The 16,502-nt window shown below is 37.7% G+C and overlaps 1 protein-coding gene across 1 annotated transcript in view; it reads left to right on the top strand.

The window, feature by feature from the left end:
- The window catches only part of LOC106054331 (uncharacterized), a 133,467-nt gene that overhangs the window by 68,474 nt on the left and 48,491 nt on the right, over positions 1 to 16,502 (top strand). The window contains exon 3 of the mRNA XM_056044610.1: positions 4,286 to 4,410. Within this exon, the coding sequence (XP_055900585.1) occupies positions 4,286 to 4,410 (125 nt within the window). The remainder of the gene's footprint in view (positions 1 to 4,285; positions 4,411 to 16,502) is intronic.

Raw genomic sequence — 16,502 nt, forward strand, 5'->3', positions numbered from 1 at the left:
AAGAATGAAATATAAAAAATCGATTCCAAAATCTAGACTACAATATCCAAGCGAGTTACTATAAGCGTTGTAAAACAAAGATAGATTTTATAACAAGTCGATGTTAACAAGACAATTAAAAAGTGCTTTAAAAAAAAGACTAATACCTTCTTTATACAAGCGATTATTTAGTTCTTAGCAAATTTTGTTTTAAAGAAATTGAACACGTCTAACATTAGCCTAGAAGGTTTGGCCTACTCCTAATGTGCAACCTGAATCGAGACCAATAGTTTTATTAGGCCTTAGCATTGACCTGCGACGTCGCAACCTTCGGGATGCTTAGACCAATAGCTTTTTTTGAGACGTCACAGATCGTGGCGGCAGACTTGTGACGTGACGTCGCAGGTCAGTGCTGAAGCCTGTTATAACAATTGGTCTCTCCTGAATAAAGGTACTGTAAAAATAAAAAAGTGACAAGTCTAACACACTATGATTACTATGTAAACTTACTATTACTCCAATTAGTCAAGATCTGAATAAGAAATATGGTCTTAAAGCAAACCAGCCTCTTCCTTAAAACTGTATTTTTATCAAAATCTAACTCATTACAATAGCACGTCTTTTCACTCTGGCATCATTCATCAACATTGGCCTCCTCAATGATGATGAATGATTCCAGAGTGAAAAGACGCGCTATTGTAATGAGTTAGATTTTGTTAATTGAACTCTACTGTAAATAATTCAGTTTCGGAAATGTTGCTGCAGAAATGAAGCTTTCAAGTTCGATTGCTAGATTTAATAGGGCCTTTTATCTCTGCCTGGGTTACGGGCTCGAATCGTAGTAAAGACTGGGATTTTTAATTTCGGGATCTTTGGGCGCCTCTGAGTCCACCCAGCTCTAATGGGTACCTGACATTAGTCTGGAAAAGTAAAGGCGGTTGGTATTTGTGTTGGACACATGACACCCTCGTTAACCTTGGGGCCACAGAAACAGATGACCTTTACATCATCTGCCCCCATAGATCTCACGGTCAAAAAGGGAAACTTGACATTTTATCTCTACCAGGGAGCCCTGTTAATTTGATCTGAAAGTTGGTATTGTTTTAGGTAGATAGCGGAGACCGTTGAAACATGAAAAGGACCAAGATGCCTGTGTGTAGTCGCTAAATGAACTCTTTATGTTGTGTCTGTTCTTTATGTATATGTTTCTGTTGTGTTGTCTTTATATTAGAAAAGAGTCCTTGTAATCATAACAAATTTCTATATTGATCAATAAATCAGTCCTAATCTTAGACCTTTTAAAAAATAATTAATTGATAAACTGGTGAGGTGAAGTTAGTATTCTGCTAGATGGTGTGTTATCAACTTTCATAAAGATCAACAAATTACTGGTTTATATATTTATATAATGTATCTCTTGATTTCAAACTAGACATAGCCTACGAAAAGGAGAAAGAAACCCAGCTATTGGAATAACTGTTTTCCTCCCACTGCTAGGTTTTGTTTACTGATTTTACAACAAGTCGCTCTGTTTCTAGAGCCGCCATAAGGTCGCCAATTTTTTGAGAATTGAAAAGCAGACTAATTCTCAACAAGCAGTGTTAACTTAAAGATCAAACTCCCGTCGTCTTCTCATTAGTGCTGATGGTAGAGTAAAAAAAATGACAAGTTCACAATTTCGTCTTTAATTGCTAGACTTATAGTCTAAATATGCTGTTGTTAGTGAAGTTCAATATATATACAAGCAACACATATATTAGAGTTCTTCCCCTTCAGATATTTCTTATTTGTTTAAAAAAAACAAGGATTTTTTTTTATGTGGCTTGCTTTTACCTTTCAACCCAACATGATCTAGAGAGACCATATAAAAAAACAAAGAGGTTACATATCTCTTATTCTCTTATAAATGTATGCTCTAAATGGTTCACAATGTAAGGTTAAAAAGAATGTAGAGAAATGTGAAGTACAGGAAGAAAGAAGTGAGAAAATTGTGACTATTTGCGTAAAAAGAAAGTTGATGTTTTGTTAACTCTCCCCTTCCCCCCCCCCCCCCGATTGGCTTTCGCATTTCCTGCCAGCTAGGTGTTTTGCTTCTATCTTGCCATTTGGTTCTTGTCCATGTCGTGATAACTCTTGACAGAACAAAGGAGCTCTCCTTTACCTGAGCAGTTGGAAGTTTTAATTAATTCCCTTGAACTCGTGATGTTGAGCTATATGTATTGTGTGTGTGTGTGTGTGTGTGCAAATATTTTCGCAAAATCCATTGTTTTGTTTTGTTTGTTTGGTCAGAAGGTAGGCTTACTGTACATCAGGTCAAAGTCTCCTTCAAAATTCATGGGGCAGATGGTCGGCTCATGTGTGTATATGGCAGACAGTATACAGGGGTGTTATGTGGCCATCACAACATCCGATTACCTTTACTTCTCCCAATTAATGTCAGGTACCCACCAGAGAGGATTACTTCTCTTATTTATTTGTTTACTTATTTAATATCTCGGAGTTTCTCGGAGATTTTCATACATGGAGACCAATACAAAAACAGCAATTTTATTTATTTATTATTTTATCCGGTGTATACAGTGTTCAATAGTATGCACTATGTAACAACTATAAGCTATACATTTGGGCCTTTTACTTGCTTGGGTGTCGTTACCGGACGTTGATTTGTAGCACCAAACTGCAGGAAGACAACTAAAGCGTTGTAGGCGAAATATATTTTAACTAATAAAACTTCAAATAACTTGAATAATTTCCTTCTGAGAACAGAACTAAATAGAACTTTATTTATCATATGAACAAAATCAACTTGTGATCAAATGAAACAAATGTAGTAGACTTTAGTAATAATATTTTTTAAACAAAGTCTAACTCACTACAATAACATAACCGTTCAGTCTCACGTTTTGGAGTCGTCTCCCCTAACTAAGACCACGTGACGACAATGCCACCTATGTTGCATCATTCACAAACAATTGCCAACCTCCCCCCACCTTATCAGTTATAAACACACACACACACATTCCATAACAATGGGGGAGGGGGCAAAAATTGCTTAGAAGCAAAAGCAAAGGAATATGTTGCCTTCCGCTGATTACAAGGACCCCCATATCTGAAAAAACGTTAAGGCCTTCTCACGTTTTAATTCGGTACTTGGTTTACATAATACGGAAGTATTGAATAGCGAAGTATTTTAATGAATCATAGAACAAAGTCTGTGCACTTTGCAGCACCTTAAAATCACATTTCTGAGCTCCTTTATTATATTCAACCCCATTTCTTCATATCGCTTTATGTTCTTAACCTCTCTAAATAACCTTTTTTTTTGTGCTATAACGAAAGAGGTTTATAAAATTTGATTCTGTCTACACTTTCTTTAGTTGTGTACTGTGTACACCGGATACACCAAAAAGGTGCTCGACTCTGTGAGAAGACCATTGTTTGTTTCTTTTGGTGAGACGTCAAAATTGTAATTTCTAGTCCGATCATGAATCGTCTATGAAGCCTATTAATGCTATCAGCGCTTGTTGAATTTAACTTATTATTTGATTTAGATATAGATACAGAAAGGTTTATAAATCTTTGCGTATCTTTTCGGTCTGAATTTTGTGTTATTCTATTTCATTTGGGGTTACATTATTCACTTCACCTTGTACCTCCCTATTCGGTTCACTTGGGGCCTCCAATTTACCTAAAGCCGGCCCTGACTGAGGCCTGTTCAAATATTGTTGTCTTTTTCTGTTACATGTATAAGATAGACATCAGTCAAACTGTACAATCTAATTGTACATATTTTTTGGCTGATTTAGTTAATAATTTTTCATTAACCCCAGGCGGAATAATTCCCATTTCCAAAAAACTTTCTGAATATTTGCATTCAGAATCATATTTACAATAATAATAAGGCTTGTCTTCGAGTCCGAAGATCAGTGAGGAGTGTAATATTTTTACAATAATTTACAATATCTTATATAAACTTTTTTTTATATGACCATTTGAAAAGTTTTCATGCATTTTAATGTTATTTTATTATTATTTTTATTGTTATTATTTTTGTAAAAGGAATTTTGATTGAATTTGCGATTTAGTCATGTGATGTTTTTTTTTAGCTAGCACCAATAGGTTGAATGGATCGAACTACTGGTTTATTTCGATTTCACCTTATAGATCGCTAGAGTTTTATCATCATAAATTACATAACGTTTTTGTTTCCCTTGTACACTAAAAAGTGCTACTATCGTTTGTTTTGTTTCCCTTGTAAACTAAAAAGTGCTACTATCGTTTGTTTTGTTTCCCTTTGTTTTTTCAGACTTCGCAAACGTGGTGAAAAGATTCTTCATAGTAAATACGTGGTCATCTTAGTGATTATATTGACTATTACAGACTGCGCCCTGGTCATCGCAGAGCTAATCCTGGACTTGTACAGTGTCAAAAGTAAGTGAATAAACATAAGAATATCTGACATGGGATCAATGATTAGGACATTGTTTTGTTGTTTGTTTTTTTGTTTTTTTTTTTGTAGTTTTTTTTTTCCAGTTTCTTATTAAGATAAGATCATGAATTATTATATTTGTTAAAGATGTAATTCTCCTTCATTCACTGTGACTCTCTCTTTTCCTCTCTCTCTCTATCTCTCTCTCTCCCTATCTCCCCCCTTCAACTCATTCATTTTTCTCCCTCAATACGTCTCTCTCCTTTTCTCTCCCACACTCTCTGCCTCTCTCGTTTTTATCCATCTTCCTCTATATCTTTCTCAATCCTCCCTTTTCCTTTTATCCTCCATTTCTCTCATTCTTGCTCTCCGTCCCTCTCCTCTCTCTACTGTTCGTCTCTCTTACTTTATCTCTTCCTCCCCGTCTCTAACTCCACCCTCTTACCATCTATCTTCTCGTATCCCCCTCTCATTCATTTCCTTTCTCTATCTCTCTCTTTCTCTCTCTCTTTCTCTCCTCTGTCTCCTCCCTCCCTCTATCTCCTTCTGATAAACATCACTCTATATGCTTAATTGTATAGTCCAAGCTTCCACCGGAAACACCATTTATTAATAATCCTTTGCTTTGTTCCTTCTTTGCCGGCAAGAAATAAAAATCCACATTTTTAATTTCCCACTGCAAAATTTTAATATTCATTAAAATAACAATTTAAAAAAAAACTCGCATCCTGCAGACTATCCGCATATCATTTATACTTCCTTTGTTCTACCACTCAAAGCACGCGCTAATCCGGACAGAATACGGAGAATTGAAACTCTTGAGATTACTTTTTGCCTGGACATAAGAAGTGGTCAGAATGTTCCGTGCTGTTCTCTGGTTGGAATTTGCTCCCACTTACCCCCTCGCCCATTATTCTAATACCCGCAATTTTACCCTCCATTCTGCCCATCGTTACCTCCCACAATCCTCCTTCTTCAACGCCCCCATTTATTGACCAGAGCTTTCCTCCGCTTCATTCCTCCCTTTCAGGGTCCATCGTAGCTCAGTCTTGAAACGTGAATGCAGCATCGGTGTTGAGATGCTCTTCTTCGCGAGGCCGGCTTTAAACTCACTTATCTATAGCCCGCACACTTCCTTTGGCCGTAGGGCTCATTTTGGGACTTGTGTCCATCTTTTTTGGCTGTAATGAAATTTTCGCGCCATTTCTGCTGTTTTCTAAACGCCTGAAGGTGATAACTCGGTCCTAGTATTCATGGGTACGTTCCTTGTTTTTCAAGTTATGGGTTTTATTGGAAAACGAACTCAACTCTTTAACTCCTGTATTGTAGCTACTGTTGCTACCATAGTAGGCTTAACCAGCTACCAATCCCTTTTTACACAGTCAAATGTACATGAAATTCTAAATGTCCATATTTGCACACAAAACTATATGTAGTTCTATCCTTGAGATGTCGAACGAATGGGTCTTTACTTTTTCGTAGCAATCTCTAATTGCGAGGTATGCAGGATGTGAAAGAGGTCTCCACCTGGTCAGAGAAAAAAAAATTCGCTTATCTTTTCCCACTCCAACAAAGTTTGTGAAAAAGAAAACCTAGAAGAAAAAAAAAGCTTAAAATGTAAATAGTAATTTTAAAAAGAAAAAAATATACCAACACACGCGCACACATACACACACACACACACTTGTTGGTATACTTAATCTATATCACTCAAGGAGCACTTGCAAATGATTTATGAAATACTATGGTTAGTTTTTATTTTACATAGAGATTTCATTCTAAATAATTCACTTTCTACAAAATTTTCTATCTGTCTATCTATCTATCTATCTATCTATCTATCTATCTATCTATCTATCTATCTAAACTATCTAATCTATCTATCTATCTATCTATCTATCTATCTATCTATCTATCTATCTATCTATCTATTTATCTATATCTCTATCTATCTATCTATCTATCTATCTATCTATCTATCTATCTATCTATCTGTCTATCTATCTATCTGTCTGTCTGTCTATCGGTCTATCTGTCTATCTGTCTGTCTGTCTATCTATCTATTTGTCTGTCTGTCTGTCTGTCTGTCTGTCTATCTATCTATCTATCTATAGGCAATACTATTTAAAAACAATCAATAAGATATTTCAATAGCATTTATGTTTTATGAATGTTTGAGATGAGTTCTAATCAAAGGTTTCGTGATTCTACATTCATGTAAAAAGGCGATAATTATGGGTCGTAAATAGTTTATATGTTATCTTTTACAAAATACTAGAAAACGAGTGAATTAAAAATAAGACAATCTCACCATTATAATGCTAACCAATCTTTCTACCAGCGATTTTTTTTCTTTTAATAACTAATGAATAATAATTTTAAATAAAAATGGGCCATTTACTACACACCCAAACCCCCCCCCCCTCGCCCCACCACCAACACGGATCGATTCTCCCCTTCCAAACACACAAACGCTTTCCGACAAAAAATCCAGGTGTAACGAATGTATGGATCTACTCAGAACTCAGATTCTAATGCTAGGCCTATAGATCCAGCCTTAGAAGATGGTGCGCAGAATGTTTCCGAAAGTCTAAACTCTTTATTAAATAATAAGTGCGGGAATATCCGATGACGTATGTGTGTTCAATTTTTAGATTCTCTAGACCTCCAGACCAAATTTCGAAAAATAATAATGATCAAACCCGATTTTTCACCGTGTGGTCACTTAGCAAGTGATACTTTACCCAAAAATATACATATACTATCAAATTTCTATGAAAATCGTTACAGCCGTTTTCAAGAATAGTGATCAAGCAGGTATTTTATAATGTCCCTCAGGAATTCAAAGTATAGGGCAGAATATTCGTCTGTTGGCCTTAGTTTCAGTTAGCCTGTTAGCCTGTTAGCCCATTCCTTGTTCTGGTTTCCGTTAGAAATAAAGTGCTCATCAAAACGCGTACAATATTAAATAACATCCAATACAAAAGGGGGGGGGGGAGGAACGAGATGGCTGCCTGGTCGTGCCGCCTCGTTGGTTCCGAGTTCTGATGAGTAGACCAGACCGAAAGAACGCGCGGTAGCAGCTTAAGCTTGCGGAGCAGAGCGTCCTAGCCTTGTTCCGAGTCGGTCACTGTCCGGTTACCCCGGGGCTGTATCGAGAACACGACGATACACAGTTGTCTCCACTGCAGCGAGGACGATGAGACATTAGACCATGTTCTCTATGCATGTCGTGATGAGCGATCGGGACAAGGATTTGAGAGAGAGAGAACTGGTCCATTTGTGGCATTGGGTCTGTCCTTGTATGGAGACAAGGTGACCTGAAGACTCACTTAAGACTTTCACGTGCTCTAAGGGAGTAATCTCGGCATGATTATCTGCTAAAGGGGTTTCTAAGATCCCAAGTTCGAACCTTACCTTGCCCGCCTTCTTGAGGGAGGTTTCAGCTAGGTTGTAATGCTCTGAAAAGCCGGCCAGATACATGGCATGGGTAAATTTGGGTCTTATGCAGATAAGCCTGCTTTTTTCTCTCAGCCTTTTGTTAGCTCTGCATTCTTTCATGTCACCTCTACTTCATTGGTGTCAGTCCTTTTTCTTTTTCTTTTTGGCTTGTTTTTCTTTGTCCGTTAAAAAAAAAAATTTCCTTAGCTTTTCTCTTATACATTAAAGTTTTAAAGTTTCCTTTTTAGGACCATGCGGTCTATAGGGCAAATGATGTAAAGTTTTTCTGGTTCTGTGGCCCACGGTTATCGAGGGTGTGTGGGCCGGCATAATGATCAACCGCCTTTTACTTTTCCCCAATTAATGAGAGCTCGATGAACACAGAGGCGCCCTAAAGATACCGATATTTAAAATCCCAGTCTTCACCAGAATTCGAACCATTGGACCCTCCGTTTGGAAGCCAAGCGCTTTACCGCTTAACCACCTCTTCTTATACATTAACAACAAACAAAACTAAGTATTCGTCTTGAACAAATACAAATTTTTTTTATAGTAAAAAATTCTCTTGTTTTGCGTTTGAAGATAACCTTCCAGCATTTCTTATGCCCCAGCAATAAACATCTGTACAGAAAAACACCTTTTTTTTTTATTTTATTCCAGGTGACGACCAGGGCATCATAAAACCATTAACCACTTTCCACCGAATCTTAGCCCTCACTCAGTCTCGCGTCATTTGGTAGGGAATAAAACATATAAAAAATAATAAAAACAAACTGAATTCCACATTACCTGATAAAGATTTGCTGTAACCATCTTAACAGCAGCACACACGAATATCGATGTTTTCTCTATCTCCGGTTTGCCCTGGCAGAAGCACTAGCTTCAACTTGTTCCTTGGCAAGTTGAATGTTTACAGTAATACGAACGTTATCATGATTTCAACTTTCGTTTCTATACACAAATACCTGCGAATTCTTAATAGCACCAACAACAACAAAATAAAAAAAAAAGGAATCACGTGGTTTTTATGTATTTCCTAGCTGGAATGAAGTATGTGGGTTAAGAGACACACTTAGAGCTGGACACACAGCTGTAAAATGTTTTACATGTTTCGGATGTTCCTTCAAAGTTGAAGATAATTACTTCCTAGTCCAAACCTCCCGCAGGATGGGAGCGGGCAGGCTTTGAACCCTGGACCATCGATATATCTGAACGACAGTCCAGCGCTCAAACCGCACGACCAGGCAGCCATGGAGAAACCCAAACATTTGTGTTAAATCATTTGCATGGGGAGAATGTTAAGCCTGGTATATATTGACCCTTAAAAATAAACCACAACTAAAATATCTTCATCAAGAATAAGTGGACCTCATTCAGGAATCGTAAACAAACAACATTTAGCCACGTGATTCTCTATCTCTTCTAAACAAATTACGATCTAATTTTCAATACACAATGGCTATCACGTGACAGTTTTTTTTCGTTGTTTTATCAATATTATCACGTGACTAAATGTTGTTTGTTTATGATAGGTGAATGAGGTCCATTACTTGGCGATGGTCATTTTGTTTTTTAATACCAACTGAAATGTCTGCCTTGCATAATATTGTAACCATGAGTTCAAAGTATAGGGCTAGAACAATCGGACTAATCTTCACCGAGATTTGAACCCAGGACCACAGGTTCGGCAGCCAAGCGCTTAACCACTCAGCCACCGCCACCCCATCTATAACATAAAGTGTTATCAAATGATGTTTTAATTGTTTGCGAGAAATAAGAAATGCTAATGGTATGACACCTTATGTTGTCTCTCTTTAATCAGGTCATGTAGATACATGTTTGCATAGAAACCTTATTAATAGAGAATAGTGCTCAGTTTACATTCAGGGGTATTATATACCATTGAAGATGTAAAGTTAGCAAAGCAACACTAAATGTAGAATGGTAAGCAACGTAAAGTAAAAGGGATTGAAGTACCACCTTTAGTCCTTGCCATCTATATGGCAGATGATGTAAAGGTCATCTGTTCCTGTGGCCTCTACTTTTCCCCAACACGGTAGAGTTAGTTGGACTTAGTAACGTGCGAACGTCCCGAAATTTAAAATCCCAGACTTCAACGAGGTTCAAACCCGAGGCGCCTCGGTTCGGAAATCGAGCGCTTTATCCCTCAGCCACCGCGTCCCTCAATGTGGACAATTCCTGGCAACTATACTACCTTACTTCAATACTATGTAGGCCGAACTGTAGGCCTAACTAATGTTACTGCCGTGTCGGGCAATTTACCTGTAATTTTGTTTATTACGTTTGTAGTCAATTGTTTCCTGGTGCTCGTTTCTTGTGTAGATAATGTCATTTCCCGTGGCATCAGAGTCTTTTGTAGATAATGTCATTTCCCGTGGCATCAGAGCCTTTTGTAGACTCTCATAATTAGAAAACAAAAGATCTCTTGAGCAATGTAAGATCTCGACAGGTCAGGAAAAGTAGATCTAGATCTAGAAACAAACAACACTGAAGTAGAAACAATTTTAACTTCATCTTTCTAATTCCCTCATTTCCTTTATCCATAAATGAGTTTATTTACAACATGTTGCCAAAAGAAATGCTCTCTCTCTCTCTCTCTCTCTCTCTCTCTCTCTCTCTCTCTCTCTCTCAATGCTGTTTTGTAGAGAAAGTATGCGCTTTTTCTTAAATATACATGCATGTAAACATTGCAAGATCTTCAAGGCCGACTTATTGTCTATTGTTACAAATCTAAAATCAAGTCATTCTGTCTGTCTGATATAAAGTTTGTACACTTAATTTCTCCCATACCCAATCTCAGATCAAGGTGAAATTTTGCACAATTATTTATTTTACCTGACAACACAAGAATCAATAAAAAAAAAAAAGAAATAACCAATTAGTTATTGGTAATTAATTATTTTGTTTGGTATCTTGAACAAAGACAAGATATTGTCATTGAATGAAGTTGTGGTATAATCCGAATTAATCCCTCTTCTAGGATCATTGTCTGAATCTTAGGGAACATTAAGAAGCAATAGATGCAATCTTTCTTGTTCATAAGCTCTCCACTAGTAGAGTGGTTAACGTGTTGGCTTGAGGAGCCATGAGTTCGAATTCAGGTCGTTCCCCTTTTTTTTCAATTTTTATAAATGATTTTTTATTGCTAGTCTAGATCTATTACAAATTTAATTACATGACTGTACGCTTAATATAAGCTTTGTTTTTTTTTCAAACCTATTTTAAAAAGTATTTTCTTGTTTTAAATTGTGTATGCTATTTTAGTCTTAAAATGAACGGAGAAGAATAAATAAGTTCTATGACGTTGTATCCACATGGATTATAAACTTTTGGAATTGCATTTGCGTGGCCTATCTTACATGCAATAGCATTGCCCAGTGTGCTCCGGTCCAATCTCTATTGTGGACCTGTGTGTGGGGGGGGGGAGACCTGGAAGTGTTCCGTGCTGCCTTTAGGTGCTCAGCTACCACAACTTTGCTGGAGTCCGGAGATTCGAAGTCAAGCCCCTCTGATAGGTAGCAAGGTGGTTTTCGCCTCTCAGCTACACGTCCACTTTACATCGTATAATTGTTAAAGTTTCCGATATTCCATTAGAAATAAAGAATATTTTGTCCTAGCCTAAACTGGGTTCAGGAGGAGAGGTGGATGAGCGTTAAAGCGCTAGGCTTCCGAACCCGGGGTCCGGGGTTCGAATCCTGGTGGAGACTGGGATTTTTTAATTTCGGGATCTTCGGGCGCCTCTGAGTCCACCCAACTCCAACGGGTACCTGACATTAGTTGGGGAAAAGTAAAGGCGGTTGGTCGTTGTGCTGGCCACATAGCACCCTCGATAACCGTAGGCCACATAAACAGATGTCCTTTACATCATCTGCCCTATAGACCACAAGGTCTGAAAGGGGAACATTACTTTTTTTTTTAACTGGGTTAAACTCAGGAGCATCGTCCGGCAAAGTGACTATAAGGCGCATACCAATCAACCGGGCACACATAAAGTGTTTCCAAGATAGGGCTTTGTACAGGTCGTCCGCCTAGACTCTATTACGCATTTTATCTTGTAATCGCTTGGGAGTAGATTCTAATTTCTTTAATTCTTCGGCAACTTCAGTGCTTAGTTACGATTTAAGGAACTCGATTAGGGGACCACCCAGATGCTTCTCTTTGCATTATCCTACATTTGTGGGCCTTAGCGCGCGCTGCTTCAGCTATCAGCTACACAGCCTCAGAAATTTATCTAGATATCTTAGCTGTAAAGCCAGCTGTATTCCGTAGCATGGCTGAATGTTTATTTACAGGAAGATAAGGAGTCCAATATATAGGAGATATTTATTTTTTTTTGTTTCTCATGCCAAGAATCGCTACTTCCTCTAAAGAAGTCAAGGAATTTAGGTCACTTTAAAATACTTTATTTTTGGTTATCAGTGTTAGGTTAGGACTTTTCCTTAACACCCGCTAGCTACGCCCCTGTATATCAAGCCTCCATCCCCATCAACGCTAAGAAGTTTGATGCGTATTACCTGTGTGTGAGTTCTAAAATCTACCAAAGTCAAGTAAATAGTTACCCCCCCCCCCTCTCCCCACTCCCCTTTCTCTTCAGGTAACCTACCGGTGTGAGTAAACACTGCTATAGGTGATGATAACAGTTATTCACCTTGGCTTCCCGCTCTTTACCACGCCCCGTTTCATCCACCCTGCTCACACACACACAACCACACACACATACGCCAGTCCCCACATGAAGCCCTGACAGTGATCTCTCACTCAAACACACACACACGCGCGTACTGCACAAAGAACAACATCAAACATTGTTGTTGCTATAAAAAACGGAAGCTGTCGTTGCTAGGGCAATACGAGCGAGTCGCTGTCTGTGCTAGGGCGTAAGCCACACTGCACCGCCGTGCTTTTGTAATGTGTGGCCTGTGATGTCTTTAACTTGGAAATAGAAAATTATTTCAATATTTTCTGTTCAACTATTTCTTTTACCACATTCTCAAATTTGTATTTCTTTTTACAATACCTCTATTTCATGTCAAAGCTTCATGAAGGAACTTTGACGCTGATCTCAAAAACGGCTCTAACGATTTTCATATAAATGTAACATATGATATATATCGCTGAGAAAACATGGAGAAAACTTTAGCTTGACCATTATCAATTTTCAAGTAAAAAAAATGAAATAAATTTAATTTTGTCTGTAAATTGGAGCAAAAAAAAATGACGCAGTCAGCCGTAGTGTAGCGATAACTGAGTTGTTTATTAAATTTAAAGTTGCTTAAACTTTTTTTTTATAGTTTATCTCAGCTATGCTTATATTTCTATGTAAATCTAATAGAGATTACGTCTAGATTCTAGAGATCTAGAAGTAGATCTACATCTAGACTCGATCTTAACATTTCTAAACCAAAAGTCTATATCTATGTTTGTTTGTTTTACATGTTTCGGATGTTCCTTCAGAGTTGATAGTTTACTTCCTAGTCCAAACCTCCCGCAGGACGACGGGGGATGGGAGCGGGCAGGGTTTGAACCCTCGACCGTCGATAAATCCGAACGACAGTCCAGCGTGCAAACTGCACGACCAGACAGCCATCTAGTTCTAGATGTATATATATATTATGAAAATATCAATGAATAATAGCTAAATCATGCATATCCTGGTGACCTGGTGGATATGTGTCACAATCACGAGCTCGATACCCGCTATGAGAAATAAGCAGAAGAAGTTTTAAGACTATAAGATGCCTCTACAGAAAGAAAGATTTTAAAAAGGTTTTATCGAAAGAAAGAAATACAGAAACGCAAGAGTAAAACCTGCATTTCACCAATATGAGTGCAGTAGCGTGGTCTAAGATAAACAACGAACAAATGTTGCTAGTGTGTTCGTGTGTGTGTACGTGCATGTGTGTGTGTACTTATACAGTTGGTTGACGGGATAAAAAATTGTTCCAAAAGTGAAACCCTAAAGGTCAAGGGAGGATCAATTAAAAGACGAGACAGAGAAAAATGTTACGATTTTTAATATTATTTTCATCTATCAGGATTACCTTTAGTATCTATCAGGATTACCTTTAGTGCTGGCTGCTTGAAGGGAATACTACTGTAAACATGTGGATTGTCCTAAATGAAAAGTAAATAGATTTACTTACAGTGTAATTTCTACCCTTAGTTTAAAAAAACATTTTTTGATGTACTGTGATGTTCAAACAAATGTACACATTTCGTAACGGCCGGGGGGAGGGGGGGTAGGTATAAAAATTTGCTACGATTTGTTAACAAGGGAAATGGGATTTACATATTTTTTTTACGTAGCAAAACAAATAACAAATAAGTCTTCTGTCAAATTCAATTTTATTTTAGGTATTTTACTTTGAAAGGGGGGAATGAGCTTTGTTAACATTTGTCACAAGGGTTGGGTGGTTAAATGACTCAACTTTTCTTGTCCAGCGTTGGATCTAGTGTCAACAAATTCAGGGAGAATCAGAAATTTGGTCACAGATAACTTGACTTGAGGAGGGGCAGAATCTGGTGTGACTGATCAATCGGTTTCAAAGGTTGTCATGGCCGGTGGCGTCAATGGTGATCAGCTCCCATTGTCTATAAAATATTCCTAAAGGGATACGCCTTAGATAGCCTCTGACAACCAAGTCCAGAACCTGGCCTGCTCGTGTGGCTTAGATACTAAGCCCGGCGAAACTGCTCTTATTAAGAAGTGAAGGGGTAAAGGCGGATACCTGGCGCCAAAAAACCAGGAGCTTCAGACAAATGGAGGTTGTCAGTCTAGTCAGGCAATTCATCTAGGAGAGGGGCACTCTGACTTCGAACCCCCGCTGCCTTGCGGTATTAAGGCTTCAGCAGACAACCTCGAAGAAAAGTCCCTTAAGCGTTGGGAGTATAAACTGTGAAATTCCCTCCGGCAGCTTCTGTAACTGAGTTGGTGCCGAATATAACGCGAAGCGGTTCCTTTGGATCTCATTTGCATACATAAAATAGGTCAATTATGTCTATTTCTTGAAAATAAATTGATTTTCTGACAACATTTTGATTCTTCAATTGTCTAAAAATAAATGTTTCGGGAATACCCACATTAATGTCTCAGGAAGACTAAAAACAAAAACTCACCAAGAAATATCTAAAAAAAAAAAAAAACGGAAAGAAATTGGGTGGCTGTAAAAAAAATTTGATTTGCGCCCACTTAGGCTGGGCTAAGTGCTTTGAGCCGGCACAGATCCTGGTTTCATTCTGTATCCCAACAACAACAAACATATAAATTGATCAGCGTGCGTGTAAGCCATACAAGTGTAAACCTCCAACAAATATGTGGCCTCCATTATTTCTGTTTTTGTTCGTATTGAGTTCGTGAGCAAACTGATTAAATAAAAACTTCTTATGTGGATATGTGGTTTGGATGTTTCTTTGAGTTCAAATGAGGTGGAAGAGTTTGGGAATAAAAAGAATTCTTATGTTTTCATTTTATTTCGGCTAAACGTTCATTAGTTAGCTATGTACTCATTCTTGTTCGTATGTTAATTTATTAAAAATAAATAACAATCGGAGCTGGAGTAATCTGTTAGCACTTTAAGCACGCGGTGAGGGCATCATGTATTTTTACAAGACAATAAGAATGAATAACTATACAGATTGATAGATGTATTGATAAGTTAAGAGAGAAGAGAGAAGCAAGTCTTGCTGGAGGTCTTGTCAGTAGTCGAGACGGCACGATGATCCAATACAGTGATGCCCAACCTAATTCGAACTGCGGGCCGTTTTAATTTCCGACACTCGTCTAGCGGGCCACATGACTGAAAAGTTACAAAAACGAAATGAAATTGTTCTGAAACTATTTTGGTAGAAACTTCTGGATTCAATACATAATTAAAGGTTATTTGACAATTATATAATTTTACATGTCAGGAAATTGCTTTACTTCAAATGTGAGTACTAGTGTAGCTAGCCTTACCACAAACTCATTTTGTGGTCTCTTTTTGGTAAATATCCCCATGAATCCTCCAATCTCTAGGCGTAGTTTAACAATCTTTTATTCGCGACTCAAACCAAGAATGCCGCCATATTTATTTTATAATGCCGTTTCTATGTTGTCGTTTTATTAAACAACCAGACACTTTCTTGATAAAATAAATATATCAGCTTATTATCATGTTCAACAAAAACAAGTAAAGATAGGTTCACTTTTCGTGGTAGATTCTACATTCAGAATTCCAATTCATAACACACAAATGTTAAAGATCATAATACCAATCCATCTGAGAAAAAATTAGGGCCCAAACTTAGGCAAAGATACATTTTTCAACCTTTTATTTTGTGCCGACGATTCGGTGGGCCGGATGGAATCACGTCGTGGGTCGGATATGGCCCACGGGCAGTATTTTGGACATCACTAATCCAATAAGATGACATTGTGGTTTTAACAACGATGTCTACAGTGTGTCGTTCTATTTATTCTTATTTATGTGGGTATTCCCGAAACATTTATTTTTAGACTATTGCAGAATAATGTCAGGAAAAACAAAACAATGGCGGAAACGTATAGATAGCAAAATGTTTTGGTGTATCCGGTGTAATGACTTTCCAACAGTCAAATAAATCTGTCCGCATTCTAATGTCTTCAGAGGCAGAT

The sequence above is a fragment of the Biomphalaria glabrata genome, chromosome 10 (genome assembly GCF_947242115.1).
Source record: "Biomphalaria glabrata chromosome 10, xgBioGlab47.1, whole genome shotgun sequence".
Taxonomy (NCBI): Eukaryota; Metazoa; Mollusca; class Gastropoda; family Planorbidae; genus Biomphalaria; species Biomphalaria glabrata.